At 38.9% G+C, this 26,542-nt stretch overlaps 1 protein-coding gene across 1 annotated transcript in view; it reads left to right on the forward strand.

The window, feature by feature from the left end:
- The window catches only part of DAAM1 (dishevelled associated activator of morphogenesis 1), a 170,795-nt gene that overhangs the window by 42,255 nt on the left and 101,998 nt on the right, over positions 1-26,542 (forward strand). The window contains exon 2 of the mRNA XM_081342790.1: positions 25,091-25,312. Within this exon, the coding sequence (XP_081198916.1) occupies positions 25,130-25,312 (183 nt within the window). The 5' untranslated portion in view covers positions 25,091-25,129. The remainder of the gene's footprint in view (positions 1-25,090; positions 25,313-26,542) is intronic.

Here is a 26,542-nt window from a genome sequence, read left to right on the forward strand (position 1 = left end):
AAAGGAACTACACAGAGAACATTGTTGGAGTATGATGTTGTAATGTCAGATTGTTTGAGGCTCTAAATTGAGATTAGATATATGATGGAGCACTTGATTATTATTACTCCTATTTATGATAATTATCTTACTACCACAGGTTGATTGATTAAGTTCCATCAAGTTGATGTCAACTCTTAATGGCCATATAAATTTGTTCTTGCCATGCATTCCCTAAGTTGTTCATCATTCTCAGGAACACACACTCATACACACAGCCATTGCGATGAAGCAACATAATAAGATTTTGGGGTATATTGGAAGAAACTGCCTTTAAATATCAGTTGGAGAACAGTAATAGTAATAGGGATTATTGCTCTCATGGCCTATCTGTGATTCCTCTGAACATCTAATTTGAAAGGTTAATGGCCAAGTAAGACTCATCTTGCACTCTTATGAAAGTACTAGGATATAAATATACTACATGAGATTGCACTTTTTTCCATTGGGAAAATGGCCATTACCTAGAGTTATAACCATACACGGGGACTAATGCTACTCATGTAGATCAGATATTGGATGTGACCTTCTGGAGGTGGAACTGTAGCTTTCTAAACAGCTGAACAGGTACAACAGCAAATTTGGACCAAGTGTTCCTTTCATTATCCACACATGCATCCGGGAGGCTAAACATTGACATATTAGCTTCTGGTATATTACTTGTAAACAATTATCCAAGTGCAAATCTAGAACTTCATATATTCACTTTCCTGGCATTAAAAAAAAATCTAATCTGAACCTTACTGATGATCTTCTGCCCAGCGAGCACTACTCTGCAACACTGGAGCCAGCAGAAAGAGTGCTGGTAAAGAAATATCAATTGTGCTTCCAACTTCAACTCTGGCTTAGCAATAAAGTGGAGTAAAGATGCTGCCTGCATTGAGAGCCTGTTGGCTCTTGCTGGGTACCATTTAACAAAGGAGAACCCACCAGATAAGCCATTCTGTATTGCTTCTCCACTCTCTCTTTCCCATGACTTCTCCTGCTAATTCAAAACGTGTGGGGTCAGAAAACTTGCAGCAAAGGACTTCTTCTTGCCCATTTTGCCCATTTTCTCCTGACACAGATGGGCAGGACAAGAAGCAATAGATGGAAAGAAAGAGAAAGAAAATAAAATTTCATATGCCTGTTCTCACAACTGCCTTCCCCTTTTCCCTCATAGAAATGTGGAACACCTAGAACAGGGGTCAGCAACCTGAAAAAGCAAAAGAGCCACTGGGAACCGGTTCCATTACACATAAAAAAAGTGGGAGCCGCGCGCGTGCATCCACGCACGCGCATGTGCATAAAACAAAATGTTTTGCGCACGCGCAAAACGGTTTTTGCGCATGCGCGTGCGTGGATACACGCGCGCCGTTCCACTTTTTTTTATGTGGATGCACCTGCACGTCAGCGGCGACGGGTCTCCGTGGTGACGGGCGCTGGGTTGCGTCGCCGCCTTCAGCCTGGGCGTCGCCGGAGCCACCCCCGGGACCTCCAAACTGCCACCCGAACACCCGTTTGGAGACCTGCTGGTGCCGGTTAAACCGGCACCAGCAGGTCTCCAAACTGCACCTCCGCTCGAACACCAGCAGGTCTCGACACGGGTGTTCGGGTGGAGCTGCGCGCGCAGGTCTCCTGCGCCCGCAGCTCTCCAAACCTTTGGAGAGCTGCGCGCGCAGCTCCGCCTGAACAGCAGTTTGGAGACCTGCTGGTGCCGGTTTAGAAAGCTGTTGTGGGCCGCGGCAGCTTTCTAAAACGGCACCAGCAGGTCTCCAAACCGCACCTCTGCCTGAACACCTGCAGGTCTCCAAACGGGTGTTCGGGCGGAGGTGCGAGAGAGGTGTGCGCGCAGCTCTCCAAACCTTTGGACTGGTGCGCGCGCACCTCCTCCCATTCGGAGTCGTGCGCGCGCACCTCCGCCCGTTCGGAGAGGTGCGCGCGCACCGGGCGACTGGGAGCCGCAGGAGACGGCTCAAAGAGCCGCATGCGGCTCCGGAGCTGCGGGTTGCCGACCTGTGACCTAGAATCAAAATTCCCTTATGACCCTCATCTCTAGCCCCATCTGGATCAGTAGGATTTTTTGTTGTTTTTTTTTAATGGCTTATTACCATGGTAACAGAGCTGTGGTGCTCCTGTTGCCAAAAGGCAAAATAGCCATGAAATTAATGGCCGAACAATTTTTCCAATGGCCCGGACACAGATTTTGGGGGCTTCTGTTACATTAAGTAGGGTTGATACTTAATGTACAGGCTATTGTTGAGCCCAAAATTTTTGTTGCTAAATGAGACAGTTGTTAAATGAGTTTTGTCCCATTTTATGACCTTTCTTGGCATGGTTTTGAAGTCAATCACTTCCACTTTTAAATTAGTAAGACAGTTGTTAAGTGAATTTGGCTTCCCCATTGACTTTGCTTGTCAGAAGGTCATAAATGGTGATCATATGACCCTCCCCCAGGACACTGTAATTGGCATAAACATGAGCCAGTTATCAAGCATACAAATTTTGCTCATGTGACCATGGGGATGCTGCAATGGTTGTAAGTGTGAAAAACTCACTTTTTTCAGTGCAGTTGTAACTTCGAATGGTTGCTAAATGAACTGTTGTAAGTCAAGGACTACCTGCATAAAGGAATCATACTAATCTAGTCTCTATTCTTTCACCACAGCAATAATGGCTGTAGTGAAATTTGGAGCAGACATGCCTGCCCTTCTCTGGTTACGGTTACAGGGTGCTTCCTTGTCCTGGTAGTGCTGCTGGGAGATAATGGGACTAGAAAAACCTGGGGGAAAAACCTAGCCTTTCATAAAAATGCAGTGACTCTTCAGCTGTTAAACAAGGTTGGGAGTGGCTCCTGAAAAGAGGCAGCTTTGTTGTCCCAAGAAAATTTTCTTGGGTGAAATGACTTTTGAAGAGCTGGATGACAAGGAAGAGGACATCCCAACACCCACAGAGGATTTTGAAAGGGATTTATGGAGTTGTTGTGAGTTGACGGCACATAAATTTATCACGGTTCATCGCACAGTCTGTCAAATATTCAGACTGGAGTTGGCATTTTTGTCTACCTATCAAGTCCTTCCCAAGGAACTGGGATAGGCAGATGTGGATGTTTGATGCTGTTACCGATATTGTTGCAGGATGTGAGCTGTTCTGAATAAAGCTGCCTTTTGCAATTGACTGGTGGTGATTTTGTCGGTGACAATGGTGTTCAAGTGGTGCTCCACTTATTTTGGGATTGCATCCAGGGCCCCTATTACTATTAATATTATTTTGCTGGTTTGTGAGCAAAGCAACAAGAACGTGGAGAATCAGAGAATTATTAATAATTTTATTATACTGGACTAAGGATGAAAGATAAGGCAAAGTTAGTTAAATGTATTTATAGGGATGAGAAACCCCTTTGCAGTTGGTAGCCTTTTCAACATTTCCATGGTCAGTGACATGAGGATATTCCCACTGTAAGCAGTGGAGAAGAATTTGCTGCTTGATTTTGATGGCAGAATCCTGGGGTGCTCAGAACAGGACTGCAAGCATTTCATGAGCCGTGGGTTGCCCAAAGCTGTTATACTTAAAATGTTTGATTGCTTAAAACAGTTTCCATATAAAATGGCCCAACAGGGAGTAAAGAGCATTATGTAGGCAAATAACACTTAAGGATGAAATCAAATGTGCAAACTGAATTTTCCATGCATGAAAGAATTGACTCTTCTCCATCTGTACCCCAACCTCCACAGTCGATTTTGAAGGACAAAGTATTGTCCTGTCTTCATCCATGAGAAGAACTTCATTTGATTTCATTCCAGAAAAATCAACAAAAGCCTTTTCATTTTAGCTAAGCTGATGTATATAGTTTTCTCCAAAAAATTGCAACATCCAAAGTGTTGTGTTTAAAACAACAACTGCATAGTGAAAAGGCAGGACTGATTTTTCTCATTTACACTGATTAAGGAGACATAACCATCATTCGTGCATTGCCTTTGTCACATTACTGTTGGATATGTAGTATTGTTATACTATTTGGGGTCACTTGGTCAGTATCATTTCCAAGAAAAAACTTTAAAAATTAAATGCCATAGAACAATTGAAGAGATATTTATTTATTTGCATCCCACCTTTATTATTTTTACAAATCACTCAAGAAGGTGAATATATCCAACACAGCTTCCTCCTCCTATTTTCTTCACAACAACAACCCTGTGAGGTGGGTTGGACTGAAAGAGAGGGATTGGCCCAAGGTCATCCAGCTGGCTTTCATGGCTAAGGAGGGATTTGAATTCATGGTCTCTGGCTTTCTAGCCTGGTGCTTTAACCTCTAGACCAGGGGTAGGCAACCTTGGCTCTTTTATGATTCGTGGACTTTTATGACACCATGCTGGCTCAGGAATTCTGGGAGTTGAAGTCCACGAGTCATAAAAGAGCCAAGGTTGCCTACCCCTGCACTGGCTGTGCTGATCACACTCTGGTCCCCTTAAATAGTTATTTTTCCATCAGAATTCATCAGATGGGACTTAATTATTCCCAGCCAGTAACTGAGTGATTATGTTGTTTACGCAGCTCACATGTTTAACCAATCACAACTCAAACATGTTACTGGCTGTCTTTGCGACACCATAAATCATAGTTTATAAGCAATATGTTTGTTCACATGTAACCCTAAGTCAAAAATAAGCACATCTCATTACAGTTTAATACAATGCATGAATCCAAACATAACCAAAAAAAAAATACCGTACATTGTAAGACTATAATGAAATGTAGGACTGTAAGAAACACTTTGATTAATAAAATGAAATAAATTGCAATGTCTGTAACTTAGGGAGGTTTTTTTTTTCTTTTCTCACTGTAGCCGTTCTGTGCTTTGCATTCTGTAGGCATAATAATTTAGATTTGTGGTCCCAGCTTCATTGGACTGATATCCCAGACATGTAAATAACCTAGATTTGCTGAAGCTTGTAAGAGCTGATTGCTCTGTTTTCTGGAATTTTGTGAGCTGGTTGAAAGCTCAGCAAAGCAGAGCCCCAGCACTTAGTATGCTGGTCAATTCTTTCATCACTAGTGACACAACATGGCAGGAGTAATGGAGCTGGCAGAGCTGGTTGCCAAAAATTTATCAGCACACCAGTGCCTGGATGCAACAGATTAATTGGGGAGAATGAAGCAGTATCTATTAGAACATGTAAACTGTGCGTTGGTTTCCATTTTGATAGGAAGTTGAAAACATTGTCATACCTGGAATTGAAGTTTCCAGTTGGATCTTCAGTAAAAGATAATGGCTTTGATCATGCAAGTAAAAATCAGAAAAAGCTCTTTCAGGTTTCTTTTACTAAAAGAAGACTAAGCTGCAGAATATGAGCAGTAGTTACCGGTAAATACAAGTAGTTAATTTTACGGTTTTGGAGGAAATTAGTAGAAAGTTAAATGAAGAACATATATAAATTTTGGTGTACTTTGGGATCTAATAAATTTGTTGTAACTTGGCTACTGCCACCAATAGAAGATTTGCATGTATTCAGGCCTGAATGAATTCTGACTTAATCTCAAAACATCAGTGGAAATATTTGCTCTAATTCCAGATCATGATGAAGAAATTATGTCAAATTTTCAGCATGGTCCCCAGAAGAAGTTAAAGGTTGTCCCTAAGCAAAGCCTGTTGATGGACAAAACGTCGCTGAATATAGTTTCATCTTCTTAAGGAAAAGATTATGTGGCAAAGAACCATGCATTTTCCCTCCTAAGTGATTCTTGTATTTTTTTCCCCTTTATGAATTTCCAACAGTTGCTTTTGATTGTGAAGTTATACAAATATGTTTAATAAACAAATAGCAGATGTTGCAGCAGAGATACAAGAGATGATGATAGAATTATCTTTGATCATCTAGAAAATTCAAGATTGCTCTTTGTAGTCAGGCTTCTAGATTGTATAATCAGATATGACATTGTAATAATAGTAGTAGTAGTTGGAAGGGACCTTGGAGGTCATCTAGCCCAACCCCCTGCTCAGGCAGGAAACCCTATACTATTTCAGACAAATGGCAGTCCAGTCTCTTCTTAAAAACTTCCAGTGTTCAACAAGAACAAATGCTTGCAGCACATCGTACATTATTTTCACATAAAGTTGGTTGCTGATTTCAGTTAATATGAATCTGTGAAAAGGACTGAGGAATTCCAAATTTGAGATGCATTTTATTTGTTAATATTGTAGTCTTCCTCGTGAATATAGAACTTTCTGGAAATTTTAGTTAAACTGGAAGCATTTCACTCTTCAGAATTTGAAGTTTTAGAGAAAAATGCTCCTTTTATCTGAAGTAAACGAAACTGATTATATTGGGTTTGGCTGAAGCAGGGTGGGTGGCATTGAAGTCAAACCCAGCAACCGCATTATGTGTAGCCAAGAATAACTCAGTCAAAAGTTGACTTTCCTGAGGTAAATGCTAGCTATCAAATTGCATTGGATTGACTCTTAAATTCTACAAGATTGTAGAAAACTTGTCTTCTCCAACCTGATGTCCTCCAAATATTAAAAAAAATCACAGCTGTAAAAATTTATTGGCCATTAACTTTGCTGGTTGGAGATTCAGGTTATTGCAGTCTCAGCATATAATAGTTGGAGGTATCAAGTTAAGAAAACTCGAATAGGCATTTCCGTGTAAATTACAGGCTAAGGATAATTTATAAATTTCTTTCCATAGGGAAATATCCAGTTCCTATGACTTTCTTCTTCTTGACCTTGACCTAGTACAATCTAGATCCTAATTTAAATTACTTTTAATAATGCTGTATTACTTTAACATGTTATTCAATTTTGTTCATATGGCCACAGTCTAAAAAGGATGAAAGAAATATCAAATGAGGATCATGTTGATCCAGCTATCTTATAGTATTTCAGCTTTTAACCTTTATTATTGACAGTGAGTATATTGGCAACCAAGAACTGGCTTTGTTGCTGGATGTAGGTTTGAAAATGTTCTTCTCTTTTGATGAGGAGGAGTATTTCAGAAAAATTGAACAGTAAGAATGTATTATCTTTCCTAGAAAAAGTGCTGCATTATCTCATTCTTACAACTTCATTTCCCAAGGATCTCTAAGAGATGAAAATGGTAATCAGAAGACCCATAAAGGAGTATGGTACAGGTAGATTTCAACTTACAACTATTTGTTTAGTGGCCATTTGAAGTTACAAACGTATAATCAGTTTTCACACTTACGCCCTTTGCGGCATCCCCATGGTCACATGATCAAAATTCAGGCACTTGGCAACTGGCACGTATTTATGACAGTTGTCCTGTCCCAGGGTCATGTGATCACCATTTGTAACCTTCTCAGCCAGCTTCCATCAAACAAAAAATGGGGGAAGCCAGATGTGCTTAATGACTCCCTGATTTACTTAACAACTGCAGTGATTCACTTAACAACTGTGGCAAAAAGGCCATAAAATGGGGCAAAAGTCAATTAACATTTGCCTTGCTTAGCAACGGATACTTTGGGCTCATCTGTGGCTGTAATTCAAGGGCTGCCTGTACATCCATAATCACAAGGATACAAAAGAAAGTAAAATTTAAGTTCAGGGACAGAATGAGGCCAATGGGCCATGGACTGCAGGCATTTCCAAATGTCATTATCTTAAACACTGCCATTTGTACAGTTTTAAATTGCACCTTAAATGCACTATTCCAGAACAAGGTCTTCTGTCCACTTCTGTACTTCTGATTAATTTTATCTTGTTTCCCTGCAAATTCCATGAAATTATCCTTTTACTATTATAGTCCTTCTGCAGAACTATTTTTGAAAGGAGAGAGATTGGGAAGATGCCAGACATGACAGGACCAAAAATTCTTCTCTTTCCACTCCTTTGCTTGTCTCCCGCCCTTCCCTCGGAAAGCGTGTTCCAATCATCTAGTCTGATGAACAGACTTGATAAAAGGGGCTGAGCTGTGTACTGACTTTGATCTAAAGATAGCCTTTTAAAGTCAAACACATCATTAGCAGCAGGAGAGGCACTTCCTTGTAAACAACCTCTCTTGGTGACTCAGAATAAAACACCACCAGAAAAAAGCCCACTGCATTCTCTGGGCATTGACAGAATGTGTCATCCATCCCAAAGTAGAGATGCTGACAGCACAAGAATTTTTATGGCCTGGTGCCAGGAGTTAGGGGTAAAATTGGATTCTATAAGCATTTTTCCTTATTTACATCTGCTACTCCTGATAGGGGTAATAAAGATTGGGCAACTGGGCCATCTATTCAAAATCTTGTCTTTCCTGTGCAGCTTGCTCAAAAAGTAGACCTGCATTAAGATCACCATGACTCGAAGACAGGCTGGTATTTTATTTTGACACAGGGGCAAAAGATCCTGTAAATGCTCCTCTTTGGGAATACCACTAATATACTGTAATTAATGATATAGCTGGTATACTAATTGTAGAGGGGTGGTGCAGATTAACATGCATTTTTGCTGGCTTTTCCTGTAAGAGCAGAACAAGTATGATTACCTGTACACAGCTAAGTGCAGGAAATGAAAAGAATCTCATCTGAAACTTAAAAAGAGGATTTAGACGAATTAATTAGAATGAAAAGCAAAAAGCCTAGGCCAATGCTAAATATTCGTAGCCTTGCTTAGCCATGGAAATTCTGATTCCAGTTGTGATTGTAAGTTGAGACTACCTATATTATCATCAGAACAGTTAAAACAATTATCTTCCAATAGTAAAGTGAGGCTTTAAAAGCTGGTAACTGGGAAAGAGCAAGAAAATGAAGAACTTTTTTTAAAAGAAAATAATTCAATATATGCTGTCAGGGTAGTGTGGGCTCGTGGTGGCCATGTGGATAGATTTTTTCCCCCCAGGACCATGGAAGAAGATAAGACACACTCAGATTATAGATCTAGAAATAATTACTAAGAGTACTGTGGATTGAGGGAAGGGTGAATTAATTAGATCTGGGCCAGTGAAGAGTACTTGTCAATATAGTCACTAAAAGTCAAATCCAACTAATGACAGAAATCAATGTACTTAGGCAGTATTTTTGAAGTCTTGGGTGATTATTTGGGAAAAACATAAGTGAATAGCAGGGCTAATGCCATTCCCAGGGATATTTAATCCGTCCTCTTATACCCAGGGTCTGTGAACTTGACACAGCAGTTCTTTTTATTGGATAATTAGAGATACATGCTGAATGTTTTGTGTAGCACCACATGCCTACTTGCCAAAAAATGGGAAAAGTAAGACAAGGTCCTAGCTGTCAGGGTGAAGCTCTACAGCTCTATTAAACTGCTGTTTGGCATCTGAATGCAAACCACTTGGTTTAAGGGGAGCAGTCATTCTTACAATGAGCCGTGTGCTGGGCAGCTGTCTTAATAGTCCGGATTTGGACAAAGAGCTGCTTGTTTGAGAGGGGAATTGGGAGAAAAGAAAGCTTGGCTTGCTGATCCAGGCCAAATGTCTACCTATCCAGTGTTTGGCTCTAGCAATGCCCTGCCAAGTGTTTCTGGCTATGTTGAATGTAATAGCATGTGCCTACTATCACGGTATACAGTGCTACACAACCTCTAAACAATGAGGCTCCTGTGGCTTTTTAAAAATAAATTCCTCCTATTTTTGTCCTGTAAACCCCCCCCCCTTCGTAATAATGTGTGTACTTTTTAAAAGATACTACCCTGGATTTTGCTGACCTGCAAATTTCCGACCTTCCTAGCCTTATGGGAAAATATAGAGGACTTCATACAACTGAGCGATTTTTAAAAGTTAGTTTCCTCCAAAGACATCAAACTACTATTTCCAGAATTGCAATTTGCAATGGCCAGAGGCCTTCACATAGATTTGTCGGTCCCAGTTGGAACTCTGTTTTCTGATTGGTTATAATGATTGTTATTTCTTAGGCTTTTTTCACTTTAGGTTTAGCACAAGTTGCTGACTGACTTTTGAATCCAATCCAGGGAACTCTTTTTGATACAGTATACAGAGACTCACACACACAGCTTAATCCTAAATTGCACAGTCTAAACACTAGTTTAATCTCTGATGCCTGGATGCTTCTCCTCACATCACACTTTCAGATCTTTTTTACAAGTCCTAATGATAATATCTAACATTAATGATAAAATCTGCTCTTTTCATGATGGCGCCTATCCTATATACTAGAATGAATTTTCATTGAAGTTAAATCAAACTATTTCATTGTTACATTTAGTAGTAGTAAGTTCAAAGCATTATTTTTCTATAGACCTTTTAAAGATGGTTATACTGACCCTATATTTTTAATGTTGAATTTTTTTAAATAAACCACTATTTGGAAGTAAGATTCTAATACACAATTAGGAAGTGGCATAAATCCATAAAAACCGTGAATGAAACATGTAAACCTAGTTAAGAAAACTTTCAACAAACCATGCTTTTTTGCCACCAACTTTGTCAAATTGTATCAGGCAATGTAATTATACAGAATAACGGAGTTGGAAGATACCTTGTGGGTCATTTAGTCCAACCCTGTGCTAAAGCAGGAAACCCTACCATTTCTGACAAGTGGTTGTCCAGTCTGTTCTTGAAAGCCCCCAGTGATGAAGCACCCACAACGTCTCAAAGCAAGCTGTTCCATTGGTTGATTGTTCTCACTGTCAGAAAATTTCTCTTTATTTCTAGGTTGAATCTCTCCTTGATCTGTTTCTATCCATTATACCTTGTCTGGCCTTCGGGTGCTTTGGAAAATAGGTTGTCCCCTTCCTCTCTGTGACAGCCCCTCAAATATTGGAATACTGCTATCATGTCACCCCTGGTCCTTCTCTTCACTAGACTAATTCATACAGCTGCTTGATTATCCATTGAAAACAAGCAATTTCTCTGCAAAAAAAAGTAGTAGTAGCAGTAGCAGCCACATCCAAAGTGAAGATCCTAAACCAAGATAGGACCTCTGCCTATTGCTTAAGTGTAATTCTTAACTGCTTGCCATGCTATTCCTGCTTTTTCCCCAGATCTGGGCAGAGAAGAGAAACAAGGAACCCACATCTGAATTTCTGTTCTTAGCAACTCAATAACTTTCACGAACATCTGTGCACCACAGAATCTCCCCCACCCCACCCCTGTTTAGAACATTCTCTTTGGCAGAGCTTTGCTTTTTAATGGAGAAGAAACTGTTTGCTTTGGATAGAGAAGCACGCAGTTACATGAGCTCTACCTGCAATCCAATTACAGGACCACTGCCAGGCACAAGGTTGAGCACACCCACCCCCCTTCTGTGAGACACAAGGGTTTATTGTGATGCGTTAGACAAAGAGGGCTGTAGCTGGAATGGAGCAGATTTGTTTCAGTTTCCTGCTTTCCCACATGCTATCTGGGTGGCTTCTGGGAGAAGAAATAATGGCTCTGACTCTGCAAAAACCAAATATTTTAGATGGCATCCGTTTTTCCCAGTTGCAAAGTTCTACAGATGAGAGTATGATTTCAGTTTATAAACATGAGTGCTGTTAGTAAGAGAGAATAATATGGTGGACAGCAGTAAACTATTGGTAGAGTGAATGGCAATGGGAAAGCTCTATGATCCATTAACAAGGGGACAATTAGACCTACAAAATTAGTTTTACTCTGTTCTTTGGCATAAATAAAATAACATGAATGAAGGGATAAATGGATTTTCCCTCTTTGAAAGAACTTTGAAGCATTGTTTTAATAAAAATATTTTCAGTCTGTTTTGGGTAAAATTATGTAGGGTGAAAAAACCATAGAATTACAAATATTCAGAGTCTCTGGGGAAAATGGGCATTCTAGAAATTCCAAATATAAATATAATATAAATAAAAATATACCTAATTCTAACATAGTTTTAATTTAAATGCATTGTTTAGAAAAAAAATCTCCCATAATAAATGGAATCATTACCGTAACTCTGCCACTTGATAATAATTTATCACATTGGGCATGTCCCAACCTCCCTGTTTCTGAGGACTGTATAAAATCCTTTCATTTATTCTCAAACTTTTTGGCATTAAAGCAGAAGCTTTCCCCCTCTCCCCTCAATATTTTAAAGTCCATTCTGGAATTTCCACCGAGAGGCATTGAAATAATAAAAAAGGGGGTGCAAGAATTTTCATTTAACCACTAAGTTCATCCTAAAATATTGAAATATTTTGAAACCCAGATTTTCATTTCTTTAATTTCTTCCAAATCGGTACATAATTTGTAAAGATTTTGTTAATATTTTTAGTAACAATAATGCCTAAGTGCTTTAAAGATTTATATACTGTTGGAATCCAAAAAACTGGAAAATTTCTTCTGAAATTTGAGTTTTGGGGCTTGTATGAAAAAACAGTCAGTCCTAGAGAAGATCAACCCTGACTGCTCTTTAGAAGGCCAGATCCTGAAGTGGAAACTCAAATACTTTGGCCACCTAATGAGAAGGAAGGACTCACTGGAGAAGAGCCTAATGCTGGGAAAGATTGAGGGCAAGAGAAGAAGGGGACAACAGAGAATAAGGTGGGGAGTCACTGAAGCAGTAGGCGTGAGCTTAAATGGACTCCAGAAGATGATAGAGGACAGGAAGGCCTGGAGGAATGTTGTCCATGGGGTTGTGATGGGTTGGACACGACTTTGCAACTAACAACAACATGAAAAAACATCAGATGTGAGTTATGAAAATTAAGTGATACTCCTGACACTAGTGCAAATTCCACTAACTCCTTAATATAGCTAGCTGAATTAAAAAGAGTCAAGATCATATCAACTGAAAATAGATTTAAAAGATACTGCAAACAGATTTAAAAGATATGTCTTATCTCCCATTTTTATCCTTTTAATCTTATTATTGGATCTAAGTGCTGTTACCAGCCCTTTAGTAGCTAGGTTGAATAGTAAAGGTGTTAAAGGACAACCCTGCTTGGGACCTCTTAAAATCATAATGAAATCTGAATCATAACTGTTAAGATTTATCTGGGCATTAGTTGGTCCATAAATATGTTTAATCATCTGACAAAAGCCAGCCCCAAATTTAAATTTAAATACTATTTGCTTTTTAAAAAAATATTATTTAAATTTAAATTTGGAGCTGGTTTCTGTTTTAAAACATTTGTTTTAAAATTTGTATTTCCTGAGAATCAAAGGCTTTAAATATATCTAATACATCCAATACATCCCTTGAACCTTGCTAGCCAGCTGCTGCAAAGCTAGTTCACCCCCTGGGGTGTACCTTGGATAGCACACATACCTAAACAAAATGAACTAGTAATCTTAGGCCACCACAACTACTCTGTGGTAAAAAGCATTGTTTGTATGTCATACGCTAAAATAAAACAAATCTAAAGAACTTATGGCTAATGGAGATTTATTAATTTTAAAAGGTAAAGGTAAAGGTTCCCCTGCACATCCATGCTAGTCGTTTCCGACTCTAGGGGCCGGTGCTCATCTCCATTTCAAAGCCGAAGAGCCAGCGCTTGTGGTCATGTGGCCGGCATGACTAGACGCCAAAGGCGCATGGAACGCTGTTACCTTCCCACCGTAGTGGTCCCTATTTTTCTACTTGCATTTTTACGTGCTTTCGAACTGCTAGGTTGGCAGAAGCTGGGACGAGTAACAGGCGCTCACTCTGTTACGCGGCACTCAGGATTTGACCCGCCAAACTGCCAACCTTCTGATCGACAAGCTCATAATTTTCCTCTTGTTTCTGGGAGCAGACTACAAACACTCCAGGCGGCGAACACTCTATGCCAGAATCCTGCTTGGATTTCAGGCCAGCACCTGCCCCCGCCTGCCACCAAACCAGAGGGAGTCCTCTTCACAGGTGGCAGTGGCTTATGACTTTCTGTGTTGACTTCTCCAACAGCCTTTGCTTCCCCAGAACCCAACAGGAAAGATTGCAAATCAAGATCATATTATCACAGGGCACTTGGCAACCCATTGTAAGTGTGAACAGGTTGCCAAGTGCCCAGATTACAATTTTTAATTTATATGGTCATCTAACTCTCACACAATAACTCCAGGTGGCATACAGCTATAAAAAAATACAATTTAAAACTACCACCAACACACCTCCCCCTGTGACTGTGGGGACTCTGCAATGGTCATATTTTGGGGCATTGCTGTCATAATTTTGAACAATGAATGAACGCTCCTTAAGGGAGGAATACCTAAAATGATTATTTTGCAAGCAAAATATTCTGCTGTAGCTGCTCTATAAATTTACATTTTGAATCAGTTTTACAAAACAAAAAAAATAGTAATCCTTGTTTAGTGATCACAGTTATGACTAGCAGCTCTGTTATTAAATGAAGTAGCATAGCAGAACGTCCAGATTCAGTCACAGTTTGGTTCCATAGAGTATTACTCTTGTGAACTCTAAAGCTTCCTCTTTCTGCTATGTATTCAAAATGGACAGTGATTAATATTTATGTTATTGATATGTAAGAGTGTAGGTGTATACATATGTTGTATGTAGCATGTTTAAATGTGTGTTATGCATGTGCACACTTTTGAGAGCTAGCAACAAAAATTCATTTTTAATGTGTGCCAATGTGCCCACAGTACAAAATGACAATAAAGGTTATCTATCTAGTTGCTAACTGAGAAATCATGGTGCTACAATTGTGTTTTCCTTTTCTCCACTCCCTGCTCTTTCGAATTCTTAGCTCAGTGCTGGGATGATTAGGAAGAAGGAAATTTACATTGTATGAAGTATTTACATTCATTGGAGAAGAAGAGATTACAAAATAAGAAAAAATATTTGATGGGGAATACACCAAGTTATTTGCTGCCAGTGCTACTGTATTCCTTTTGATGGGTAATCCCCATTATGTGCCTGCTTACTCTCTTGTAATCCTTTCCTCTCCAGTCTTTCCACTCCGTGAGTTGGGGAAAAAAACGCAAGTCACAGGTACAGGACAACACATACTGACAAATGGCAAACACATGACTGAGGGATGTTGTAAAGGTCACAAATATGGCCATTAGTTGTACAGTTATTTTTTCAGCACTATTGTAACTTTGAACAGTCACTGAATGAAGCTGTCAGTAGGCAAGATTTTTTTCTTTTCTTCCCTTCAGTCATGTCCATCTATATGAAAAAAAAAATGATGTTCTTTAAGGGCTTTAAATAGGTTGTACATATGTCTAAGAGACTAACACTGGTGTTATTTTGGAAACTATTCTTATTTCCTATACTGAATTCACATTATACATGGGAATGCTGTATCAGAAATTCAGGTCCGGATTAGAGAGAGTGGTCATAAAATACAGAAAGCATATTTCAATTAAACATTAGAAGAAACTTCATATGAATACTGTATGACAATGTAACTAATTGCTTCACTTTACAGTAGGTTTTCCTTTGGTGGAAGTAATGAAATGCAGACATGGTTGGGCAAATCTGAGCTATATTCCACCCTGCAGGTTCTGAATTGTTTCAGGAATTAAATTAGGCTTCATTAATTTAGTTTTCAAATTCTGTTAGATCTATCCCTATTAAAGTCTGAGAAAGAATCTATTTTGTTTGACCTCCAGAATGATCAAGGACTTCCTAAATGTGACTTTGATGTGTTCTAAAGTCTAAGAGTTTCCCATGTTTCATTTCTAGATAGTGATTTATAGTGACAAGATGCCAATACTGATTAAATTCAGAATCCAATAAATAAAACAGCATTTTCCAACTTGCTGCTTTTTAAAACCAGTTGGCATGGTGGTTCCAGGATTCCCCAAAATTACAGTTTTTAAGAAAATCACAAAGGCTCATTTGTTCATCACACTTTCCACTGAATGTGTCTGATGATGTTCTACTTGGGATTTCTATTAGAAAAGCTCTTAGACTTTAGTTATTATGGAGAATGTAAAACCTAAACACTGAAACAATTTTTTTAATTCTATCAATTGTTCATTCTATTTAGATCTCCTTAATAACATTTTGCCCTTAAACATCATACCTAGAGGGTATCAGAGAGGGAAACCTTCATGAAACAATGCAATAAAAACCAGAGCCTCACCTGACAAAAGCAAAGGCCAAACAAAAAACTCATTTACACATAAAAATAACCTTTCTAAGCCTTGTAGACCAACTCTTAAAATTCTTACCATTGGCCATACGTGTTCAAGAATTCCCTAGCTGGAACTCCTCATACCTAGAGGGTATCTGATTTAGTGAAGGTTACTTTAAAGCCAGCACTTTGAATTGAGCAAACAAGCTAACAGTCCTGGGTTGTTGTTTTTTTTTATTATTGTAGTGCAGCATCTGACTTGGGTCTGTCTAGCTGCTACATTGGGAACACCTTTTGAATAGGTAGTTCAACACTGAAGACACACATTTAGCAATAACCAGTTAAGTCTTTTTGCTCTAAAAACAGGGGCCTTTGCACCCTCTTCTGTGCGACTACTTGAGCATCCCCAAAACATAATGTGAATCCAAGTGCCCCCCCATTCATTGCCTGGCATTTAGGTAGAGCAAAAATAAAGTTCAGCGTAATTAAAAAAAATATCAGTGGGTAGAAAGGAGCAATGCTTTAATAAATCCAAATGGACAAGGTTATCATGAAGAATGAGTGATCAGCCATATTTTCCATAAGAAACATGAATCATCTGAGAGGGAGTGAAAAGCTTATTTCTCTATAAATAAAATGTAACCCTATATTTTCTCATTCTAACAGCCCATGGAGTTTAATCTTAATCATCCTAGCACCTTCACCACTACCAAGGAAATCAAGAGCAGCTTGGAATTTCGGAAATAGGTGAACTACAAGTAGTCCTCAACTTAACCGTTCATTTAGCGACCAAAGTTACAACAGCACTGAAAACAGTGACTTACTATATGGCCGGTTTTCATATGACCATTGCAGCCTTTCCCCATGGGAGCTGAAGTCCACAAGTCATAAAAGGGCCAAGTTTGAAGACCCCTGATCTATAAGAATATCTGGCTGTTACCCAAAGAGACAGATTGAAAGAGAACTACCCTGCCCATTACGTAGTCTGGGTGTCAAGCCATTTGCAGCTGCTTGTCCCAAAATTACCGCCTTTTCCCAAGCACAAATCTCAAGGACATCTCAGCTAGGAGCATTACAAAATCCTATCAAGTGAACTTTAGATCATACATATGGGTACATGAGGGCAGGACGGTCTTTTGCTCACAGTTTTGCGCTATAATTGCAAGGTAGCAGATATAAGGGTAACCTACAGGTGCCCATTCAGGGTTAGGCAACCTTGGCTCTTTTATGACTCATGGACTTCAACTCCCAGAATTCCTGAGCCAGCATGGCTCAGCTTGGAAACCTATCCCTTTCCCCTCAGCATGGCTGGCTCAGGAATTCTGGGAGTTGAAGTCCACGAGTCATAAAAGAGCCAAGGTTGCCTACCCCTGGTTTAGGTAATGGACATGATTCCTGCTGAGTCTGAAAACCAACCTTTACACAAGCAGGAAAAATTAAATGCTAGGTTCAGTGCACAGTATATAGGACTTACTTTTTAACACACAACAGCTGGAGAAATTCTTTCACAATGACTTCTTTGCTTTTTTGCAGTATAATCACTTATCAGACATTCCTGAATATATCTGTGCCTATTTTGTTGGCTCCAGTCTAGCCTGTTATACAGAAGCTGTCACCTTTCAAGCCGTACTCTATTACACCTCCCATAAATTCTAATCTCTATGCATGTGGATATTTTAAGCAGTACCATCAGAGGAAACCAAGATATTGAAAATATTAAAATAAAAATCAATGCGTAATGAATTGAGTGTAATTTTACACAAAAGAACATTTATATTGTTAATTGTATAACAAACACATTTTTAAAAATACCATTAAAATTGGGCAGCTAATAAATTGACAACAATAAAAATGATCAATTATTTCCTTGCGTATTGTTTCTCAAAAGCTTGTTCTCCTCTTACAAGACCTGCAGTTAGACAGTTAACTCCTAAAAAAAAGGAACCTGCACAATAAATATATTTTTTCTTGAATATTCAACATATGGTGTGGTCAAGACGATTTCTTGATTTGAATTTCATTGATGCCATGAATGTACTCCATGACAATTTTCCCTAAATTGCTTTTAAGGGATAATATCTCATTGAATACCATATTCTGTGGTACTTTGGTACTCAACTGCTTTGAAACTCATTGAATTTGGTACTCAATGCATTCTGATGTGAAAATTTTGTCCTAGTACTCATTGTTTGTTTGGTACTCAACGCACAGGTAGACCTTGTCAGTGTCAGCTACCTTGTGACTCACTACATTATTCCTTATGGGAATAATTGGTTTAGTTCTCATTGTTTTTTGTATTCATTGTGCCTCCTGGAACCAATTAACAATGATATTGAGATACTACTGTATCTGGTCCTGAAGATAAGAACAGACAAATACTATTCTATTCATGTCTTTCAGTCATCATAGTGTTCTTTTGCTCCAGGATTCTCACATATAACCATTTTACTTCTATTAGAAATAGACTCTTTGGTCCAACTCAGCTAAACTGTTTCACATACTTCCCTGTGTACAACTTGAAAGAATTGAAAGAAACCAGGCTGCAATGAATATATTTGAATATGAGCAAATACCACTTTTTTCATAATACTGTTCTGGTATCAAAACCACAAACTTAAAAAAATGAGTTAAAAGGGTATTAGACCTAACTTATTATTTGTTATAGGTAAAGTACTAACTTGAACAAGAAATTGATAGCTATGAATATTCATCTCAGTCTTTTCCCAAAAGTGTGTATATATTTAATGAAGCAGTTGTGAAGAGCAAAATGCAGTGGACTGAAGTGGAAATTGATATAAGCATGTAATATCTATTTCGTCTGAGTGAATTTAAATGTCTAAGATCAGATTACCGGTATTTACATCCTGATATACTCAAGGAACTTGGTGATGATTTGACCAAAACATGGTGCTGTTTTTTTGTGAAAGCAGAGAAATTTAATATAGGTTCTAGAACAGATTAGAAAACTGCCATCATGGAAAAGAATGTGATGATTATCCAAATTCACAAAGGAATCAAAGACATCATCAGACTGTCTTACCTCATTTTAAATAGAAAAATGTCATAGATTGTGGGGTTTCTCTCTCTCTCTCTCTCTCTCTCTCTCTCTGTGTGTGTGTGTGTGTCTGTGTGTGTGTCTGTGTGTGTGTGTGTGTAGTCTAGTTTAACTTCAGCAAAGCATTTTTGATGAACTATTCGATGGAGTTCTGATTTAACAAAGCCTACCTTTTAAGGGTAGGCTTTATGGGAAGACAATTATGTAGATATATAACTGGCTTGAAAAGATCATCAAATTACAATGAAGTATTCAGTGGAGTAGCTTCATTAAAGAGATGGCAAGAAAGTTGATAAAATTTACATATAAACTGAAACAGGTAAAACTGCCTAAAACAATCTTGATTCATTGAAAACAATGGCAGAAAATTTAACAAAGACAAAAGGAAAGTACTCAGAAATAGAAATCAGAGATATAAAGGTACAAGATGTGGGTTTGATGTTGTATTTTGAAAAATAGAGTTCAGTCAAATCTTACAAAATGAATATGAATCAGCACTCTGAAGCAATTACAAAAAAAGGTAAATGAATTGTTTGTATTAATAGTTTAGTGTTTGTTTCCAAATGCAATATAGTTTCTATTAGTTCCACTGTTGGCCAGAATCAGAGAAGCTAGAACAGGTTCTAGAACAGGGATCTTCAAACTTGGCCCTTTTATGACTTGTGGACTTCAATTCCCAGATTTCCTCAGCCAGCAAGTTTGAAGACCCCTGTTCTAGAACATAAACTACAACACTTTCAGAGGAAAGACAAAAAGAATGATTATAATATTAACACTTGTTGTATGGTTTTTGTAGCATACCCCAATCCATAGTCTCTGGGGAGATTAGAAGAAAGTAATAATAATAATACAAAGATGAAGAAAAAGAGCTTAAAACATAATAGAAAGCACACACGCACAAGAGGAGTACCACATATGGTAGCGCTTTCTAAGTGATGAAAAGCATGCCGCATAGAAGATCAGGAGCTGCTTTCTCACATAAGGACCAGAATAATGAATATAAGTCACAGGAAGGCAGATTCCATTTGAATGCTGTGAGACAGAAGAAGATCAAAGAGAAGAAATACTGTATCAGACTGAGAGACCCATTTGACCAGAGAAGTGGAGGGCTTCCCTTAATTGGATTTATTCAAGCATAGACTCACAACTACCACCTGGGGCACTTTGATTTGGATTCTTGCATTGAGCGGGGTCTAAGACTTAATGGCCTAATTCACATCTTCCAAATCTGTGATTTGATTTCATGCATATGTGTCATATTTAAACCCAATGTATAGCACAAATTTAATTACTTCGCCTGTGGACATATGAATCAGCAGACATGGCATATGCTCTCAAACATCACAGGGATTAATCTATCCCATGGGTAGACACACTTCATTTATCACTTGATTACATGTCCTACAATGCTTGGAGAGGTTAGCTAGGGGTGAAGTCACTTGATCCAGAAGTCAGGTCCAATTAAGTTGACTATCTCTAGTTTATACGCTTCCCAAATTTGAGATGTTTTCTTTTGTCTAGAATTTTTCAGATAAATATCTGTCCAACCTGTGCAGTTGGTTTTATGAGCTGGTGGACTGCATTTTGCGGCTGATCAAACTAGTATTGGATGCAAGTTTTTTTGTGCAATGCTTTGCGGAATTTCTGAAGAGTCTACAATGCGTCTTTTTCGGTCTCTGTTGAGGGTTGAAATTAAATCACTGCCAAATACAGCTGGAGCTAGGCAAGCACCTTGCAAGCACCTATCCATCGAGGGCATGGAGCATCCTGAGGTAGCTGTTGGCAAAAAGAATGGATTGTCCTTGCTAGCTCACCGTGTTTCATAAAGTTGGAAACATTTTTGATGCTTGCTTGTTCAGGTTGCTAGGAATTTCTTTTCAGCTCTTTTTCATCAGAAGCCACAGCATTATAATCCTTTTCAGACCCATATTTTATCCATCTCTCACACACAAGAGGGCAGGAAGACTTCCAAAACGATGCATTTGTTTTCCTTGAGCTTTTTAAAAATCAACTGACAAACACACAGATAAATGTTAAATGCTAACACAGCAAGCCGCCTTACTAAATCAGAACAGACCCTTTGTCTATCTAATCCAGTGTTGTCTACTCTGGTAGCAACATTCTTGGTCTTGTACAAGCAAAAGTCTTGCCCATTACCTGTCACTGACCGAGTTAGAGACTTCAGCATATGCAACACAGGCTAGACCTCTGAGTATAGTTCTTCTCTATAACAGACAATGCTATCCTTTCCTTTGTCTGTTTCAACTAGAGGGACCCAGGAACTATGGGATTGTCTGAGGTCTTACATTAGGGAATATGCTATCGGTATACCTCTAAAATATGACATACGTTTGATGTGAGATTCATGTAGACGTGTGTAGGAGAAGAAAATATTGGACAGAACATTCAGTTCTGAGTCTGAAAGGGAGATTGTGGGCTCCCGTGCACTTATAATGGCATCTCCAACTTATCCTCCCCCAAAGAAGCTGATTTATTTCATGTTATTTTCCATGTTGCTTTCCTAACACTGAAAAACGGATCATGAATTATGTGACCATAATTTGCAGCTAATCAAAATGTCCTCTTGTCTGTGGAGAGTTTTGATTTTGTCTGCAACTCTAATGGGTGAACACAGCAGCTGCTTCCAGCAATGGACATGGTCCATAACCAGACTGGGAACTGGGTGTGAATTTGTATCTTGACTGGATATTAAATGGAGAAAAAAGTTCTTTCAAGATATACTTGGGTTAATTTAATGCTCTCAATATGTTCCATAGAGCGCCAGCAAAATTCAGAAGCAATGTGTTAAACTAAGTATTTTTGGCATATGATCAAATTCTGTGCTTTTTTTTTTCTTAATGCCTGCTGCATTTGGGATTCATACTCTCTTCTTCCTCCACTTTTTTTCAGTTTTAAATCATAGCAGATTTCCCATACCTGAATATTCAACAGAATGAATGCTTAAATCATTTATACTATTTACAGATATTCCTATAGTAAAGTATTGATAACAAAAAGAAAAACTATTTGGAGCTGTTTAAGAGTAAAGAAAGGTTACAAATAGAGCATAAGATCAGGAGGGGAAAAAATGGCTTAAATCACAGAGTTTTGCTTGTGGGGGGGGGCGGGGAAATGCCAGAATGATATCAAAGCAGGCACTAGATAAGTGGAAGGTATTTCATAAAAGATCCAATAGTCTAATAGATGAAGGTAAGTGGCTGTTTGGGCATATTGACTCCATTCTACAAAAGATCTTAACATTCATAAACTGAATGTTTATGGCTGACTACAATTGAGTCCAAAATTTATGTTGTTAATTGAGACATTTGTTAAGTGAGTTTTGCCCCATTTTACGACCTTTCCTGCCACAGTTGTTAAGTGAGTCACTGCAGTTGATAAGTTAGTAACCTGGTTGATAAGCGAATCTTGTTTCCCTCATTGACTTTGCTTGTCAGAAGGCAGCATAACATGGTCACATGACTTTGGGACACAGTAGTGGTCATAAGTATGAACCAGTTCCCAAGTATCTGAATTTTGATCACATGACCATGGGGATGCTGCAAAGGTTAACTGTGAAAAATGGTCAAGTCACTTTTTTCAGTGGCGTTGTAACTTTGAATGGTCACTAAATGAACTGTTGTAAGTCAAGGATTACCTCTATGTGTGTATATAACAAATATGTAGGAAAAAGCAGTTGGGTGACTGCTTTCATTCAATAGGCACAAATATGTTCTTCAGATATGTTCATCCCTGGTTTACAGAGTCAACTCTTTGTACCACATCTCAATATAAAGGTAAAGGTAAAGGTTCCCCCGCACATGCGTGCTAGTCGTTTCCGACTCTAGGGGCCGGTGCTCATCTCCGTTTCAAAGCCGAAGAGCCAGCGTTTGTCCAAGGACATCTCCGTGGTCATGTGGCCGGCATGACTAGACGCCAAAGGCGCACGGAACGCTGTTACCTTCCCACCGTAGTGGTCCCTATTTTTCTACTTGCATTTTTACGTGCTTTCGAACTGCTAGGTGGGCAGAAGCTGGGACGAGTAACAGGCGCTCACTCTGCTACACGGCACTCGGGATTCGACCCGCCAAACTGCCGACCTTCTGATCGACAAGCTCAGCGTCCTAACTCACTGAGCCACCGCGTCCCTTTACATCTCAATATAATCTGAACTAATTCTGGCTGAATTGTTGCAGGGGGATAAATGGAATGGTTTTTCTGTAAAATTTAATGCAATAGTTTGCTATTTTGGGTCCCTGGAGCTCTCTGAGCTTGGTTGTTTTCTTGCTGATGTTTCCTTTACTCAATTAGTTAACATTAACCTTGCTTGCTATTAGACAGCACAAGAAATAGTAAACAGAGAGATGAACAATTCAGAACTTCTCAGTTAAAGAAAATAAAAAGAATCCATGCTGGATAGGTTCAGGATTTCCCCCCCCCCCCAAAAAAAAAAATAATTCTGTAGCTCCAGACTTTAATTGCGGGTACTCAGAGGCATGGTTTATATAGTCATCATGGTTAATTGTTGATAATCATGCTGTCCATGATTTTGCCCAAACTATTTTTAAGTTATTTGAATCACTACATTTTGAAGCTGGTACATGTGAAGTATATGCAATGTTTTTTTGTCTGTCTTGCAGCTCTCAGTTTATGTTATCATACATCCTGTAAACTGACACTGAATATGCCTGAGAGTATGTGTGCTTTGTGGTTTTCATGAATCAGCTATACAGACCAAACATCAGCAGAAGAGAGACAGATGAGGAGGCAAATAATGAAAAACCTGGAATAGAAGCTACCCTTTCCTAACCAAGAAATCTGCATATGCACACCTTCTATTGCTTCTCAGCTTTTGCCTAAGATCAAGTATAGGTTGCCTTTGACTTAAAACCATTTTTTAGCACTGAAGTTACAATGGCACTGAAAAAAGTGACCCAGCATCCCCATGGTCATGTGATTAAAAATTCAGGTGCTTGGCAAATGGCATGTATTTACAATAGTTGTATCATCCCGGGGCCATGTGATCACCATTGGTCAGCTTCTCAGCCATCTTCTGACGAGCAAAGTCAATGGGAGAAGCTGGATTTGCTTAATGATGGGGTGATTTGCTTAACAACCAGGGCAAAAAAAAAAGTTGTAGAATTGGGTGTGACTCACTTAACAACCACCTTCCTTAACAACAGAAATTCTGGTCTCAATTGTGGTCATCAGTAGAGGATTACCGGTATAGCATGTGCAAGTGTAGAATGAGTATAGCTCGTCCTATCCTCATTCTCTATAGAATATAGCCTGCTAGCAAGGGATGATGGGAGCTATAGTCTCACAGCTGGAGAGACTCAGTTTGGGGGCAGGATGACAATAGGACTTTTGAATTCCTCTCAACTCTGAAAGTATACATGCTTTGTTCCTTCAAAAAAGGTGCAGGGAATTTTTTTTAAAGGTGAATGATTAAAAAAGCAAAAATGATGAATAAGGGTTTACAGGTGACTTTCCAGTAGCACAAGTTTGCTTTGACTCTGAAGTCTTTCAATTGTTTGCTGATGATTAGTACCAACTCAGTATATACCCTGCTATTTCTTTCTCTGTTCATAATCTAAAAAGAAAATTAAGAATAATGGAAAAATCTAGCTTTTCAAAAAGTCAAGTTTCATTTTGTGAGGGCTTGGGGGGCATATCCAGGAGACTTAAGTTGGCTATTTTCTTTATATAAACTCTTGCGTGCTCTTTGTCTCAAGAACCCTGTGTAAAAAGCAAAAAAAGTCATGCTCCAATTATAGCAGTAAGTATAATTCAATAGCATTTGTTTTCAAGAAACACATGTGAAATAATGAAGGTTACCTGTAAGCATGGAGGTCAGAAGAGTAATAAAAACAATGTGATATAAAAACTGCTTGTTCAAGAACAAAGGCTTGAAGAGACTATTAGTGTTAAGGTCAGAGGAATATCGAGTCTTGATGAGTTTATAAAACTAAATGAGCTCATACGCTCTGCTGCATAGTTACCAATCAAAACTTTAATATTACCATCTGTTCTCAATCTCTCTCTCTCTCTCTCCCTCTTTTTTTGTTCCCATTTAGGATTTAGTGTCTAGAAAGAAAGATAGTAAGGGTTGCACCATGGCTCCGAGAAAAAGGAGTGGGCGAGGGATTTCCTTTATCTTCTGCTGCTTCCGAAGTAATGATCACCCAGAAATCACGTATCGGCTGCGGAATGACAGCAATTTTGCCCTGCAAACCATGGAGCCCGCATTACCCATGCCTCCGGTGGAGGAGCTGGATGTTATGTTTAGTGAGCTTGTGGTGAGTGACGGGATTGTACTGAATTAAGTTGCTGGGGTTCAAGAACTCAAAAATCGTCCATGGCTGGGAGGAATGGTCTTAAAATGTTAGGGAAAAGGTAGTGATGTCCATCAAGAGTGCCTCAACTCATTCAAAGAAATGAAAATTTATCAGATGTTTGCAAGAACTGAGTTAGTTTTTTCTTAATATTGGGCAAAAGATTGTGACAAACATAGCAAACTTTGTGATCTACTGTGTTGTAATTCAGGTTAGGAAAACATGCATCAGTATTTGGTTGATAAGTAATAATACTCTGTATTTCCCAGAAAACAAAACAGAAGGCATGCATTTTCCTATAAAAAATATAGCTGTTGCATGTTCCTGCCTGGATTTGCACATTGAGTTAGATTGCAATCCTTTAAAATGTGATTTGTTCTCTAGGACATAATTGGCTGCATCAATATATAAAAATAGGGGAAAAATCACTGTATAACTCACAGTGAAAAGATTCACACAACTAACCAAATCAGAACCAAAGAAATCACCTTTTTGGTAGAGACTTCAATGGAAGATAATCATCAGACATGACTTCACACTGGTGGCTTTTGGCTGATGTTTGAAACTGCTGAACCAGTTAGACTGGATTCATACAGCAAGCCGAGGTACGGTAAGGTTAGCTTAGCTTATTGTATGAATTCAGCCAGTGTGACTTCTGAATCATGATTTAGGACAGTGATGGTGAACCTATGACACACGTGTCAAAGGTGGCATGCTATAACATTTTGGGTAACATGCTAGTGTTTACCAAGGAAGAATTATTATTGAAAGCATGCATTGTTCTTGCACAATTTTTGGAGGCGGCGAAAGCCACATGAAAATGGGGTGTGCTCTTCTGCAACCTCCGAAAATCGCACAAAAACGGGGTGTGCTTTCACCTGCTTTTCAAAGGCAGCAGAAGCAGAAGAAGAGGATTTTTTGAAGCCACCTCAGGAACAAAGGCCTCCTGTGATCTAGAGCAGCCTAGGGTGGGCTGCAGGGGGCCTGAGCAGAAAGAAAATACCGCCTCTTTCTAAGCTGTATATGGCAGAACTTGAGAATCACACAGGATTGGACTCTATTTTTTAAAAAATAAATTAAAAAATAAATTAAAATAAATTAAAAATAAACTGTTTCTCTTTTGTTTGGGGGAGGGGATGACACACCAGCAGAATCAAGGTGGGCATTTTCCAGATTTTTGACACACCAAATCTA

Source organism: Vipera berus, assembly GCF_964194415.1.
Source record: "Vipera berus genome assembly, chromosome: 1".
NCBI classification, from domain to species: Eukaryota; Metazoa; Chordata; class Lepidosauria; order Squamata; family Viperidae; genus Vipera; species Vipera berus.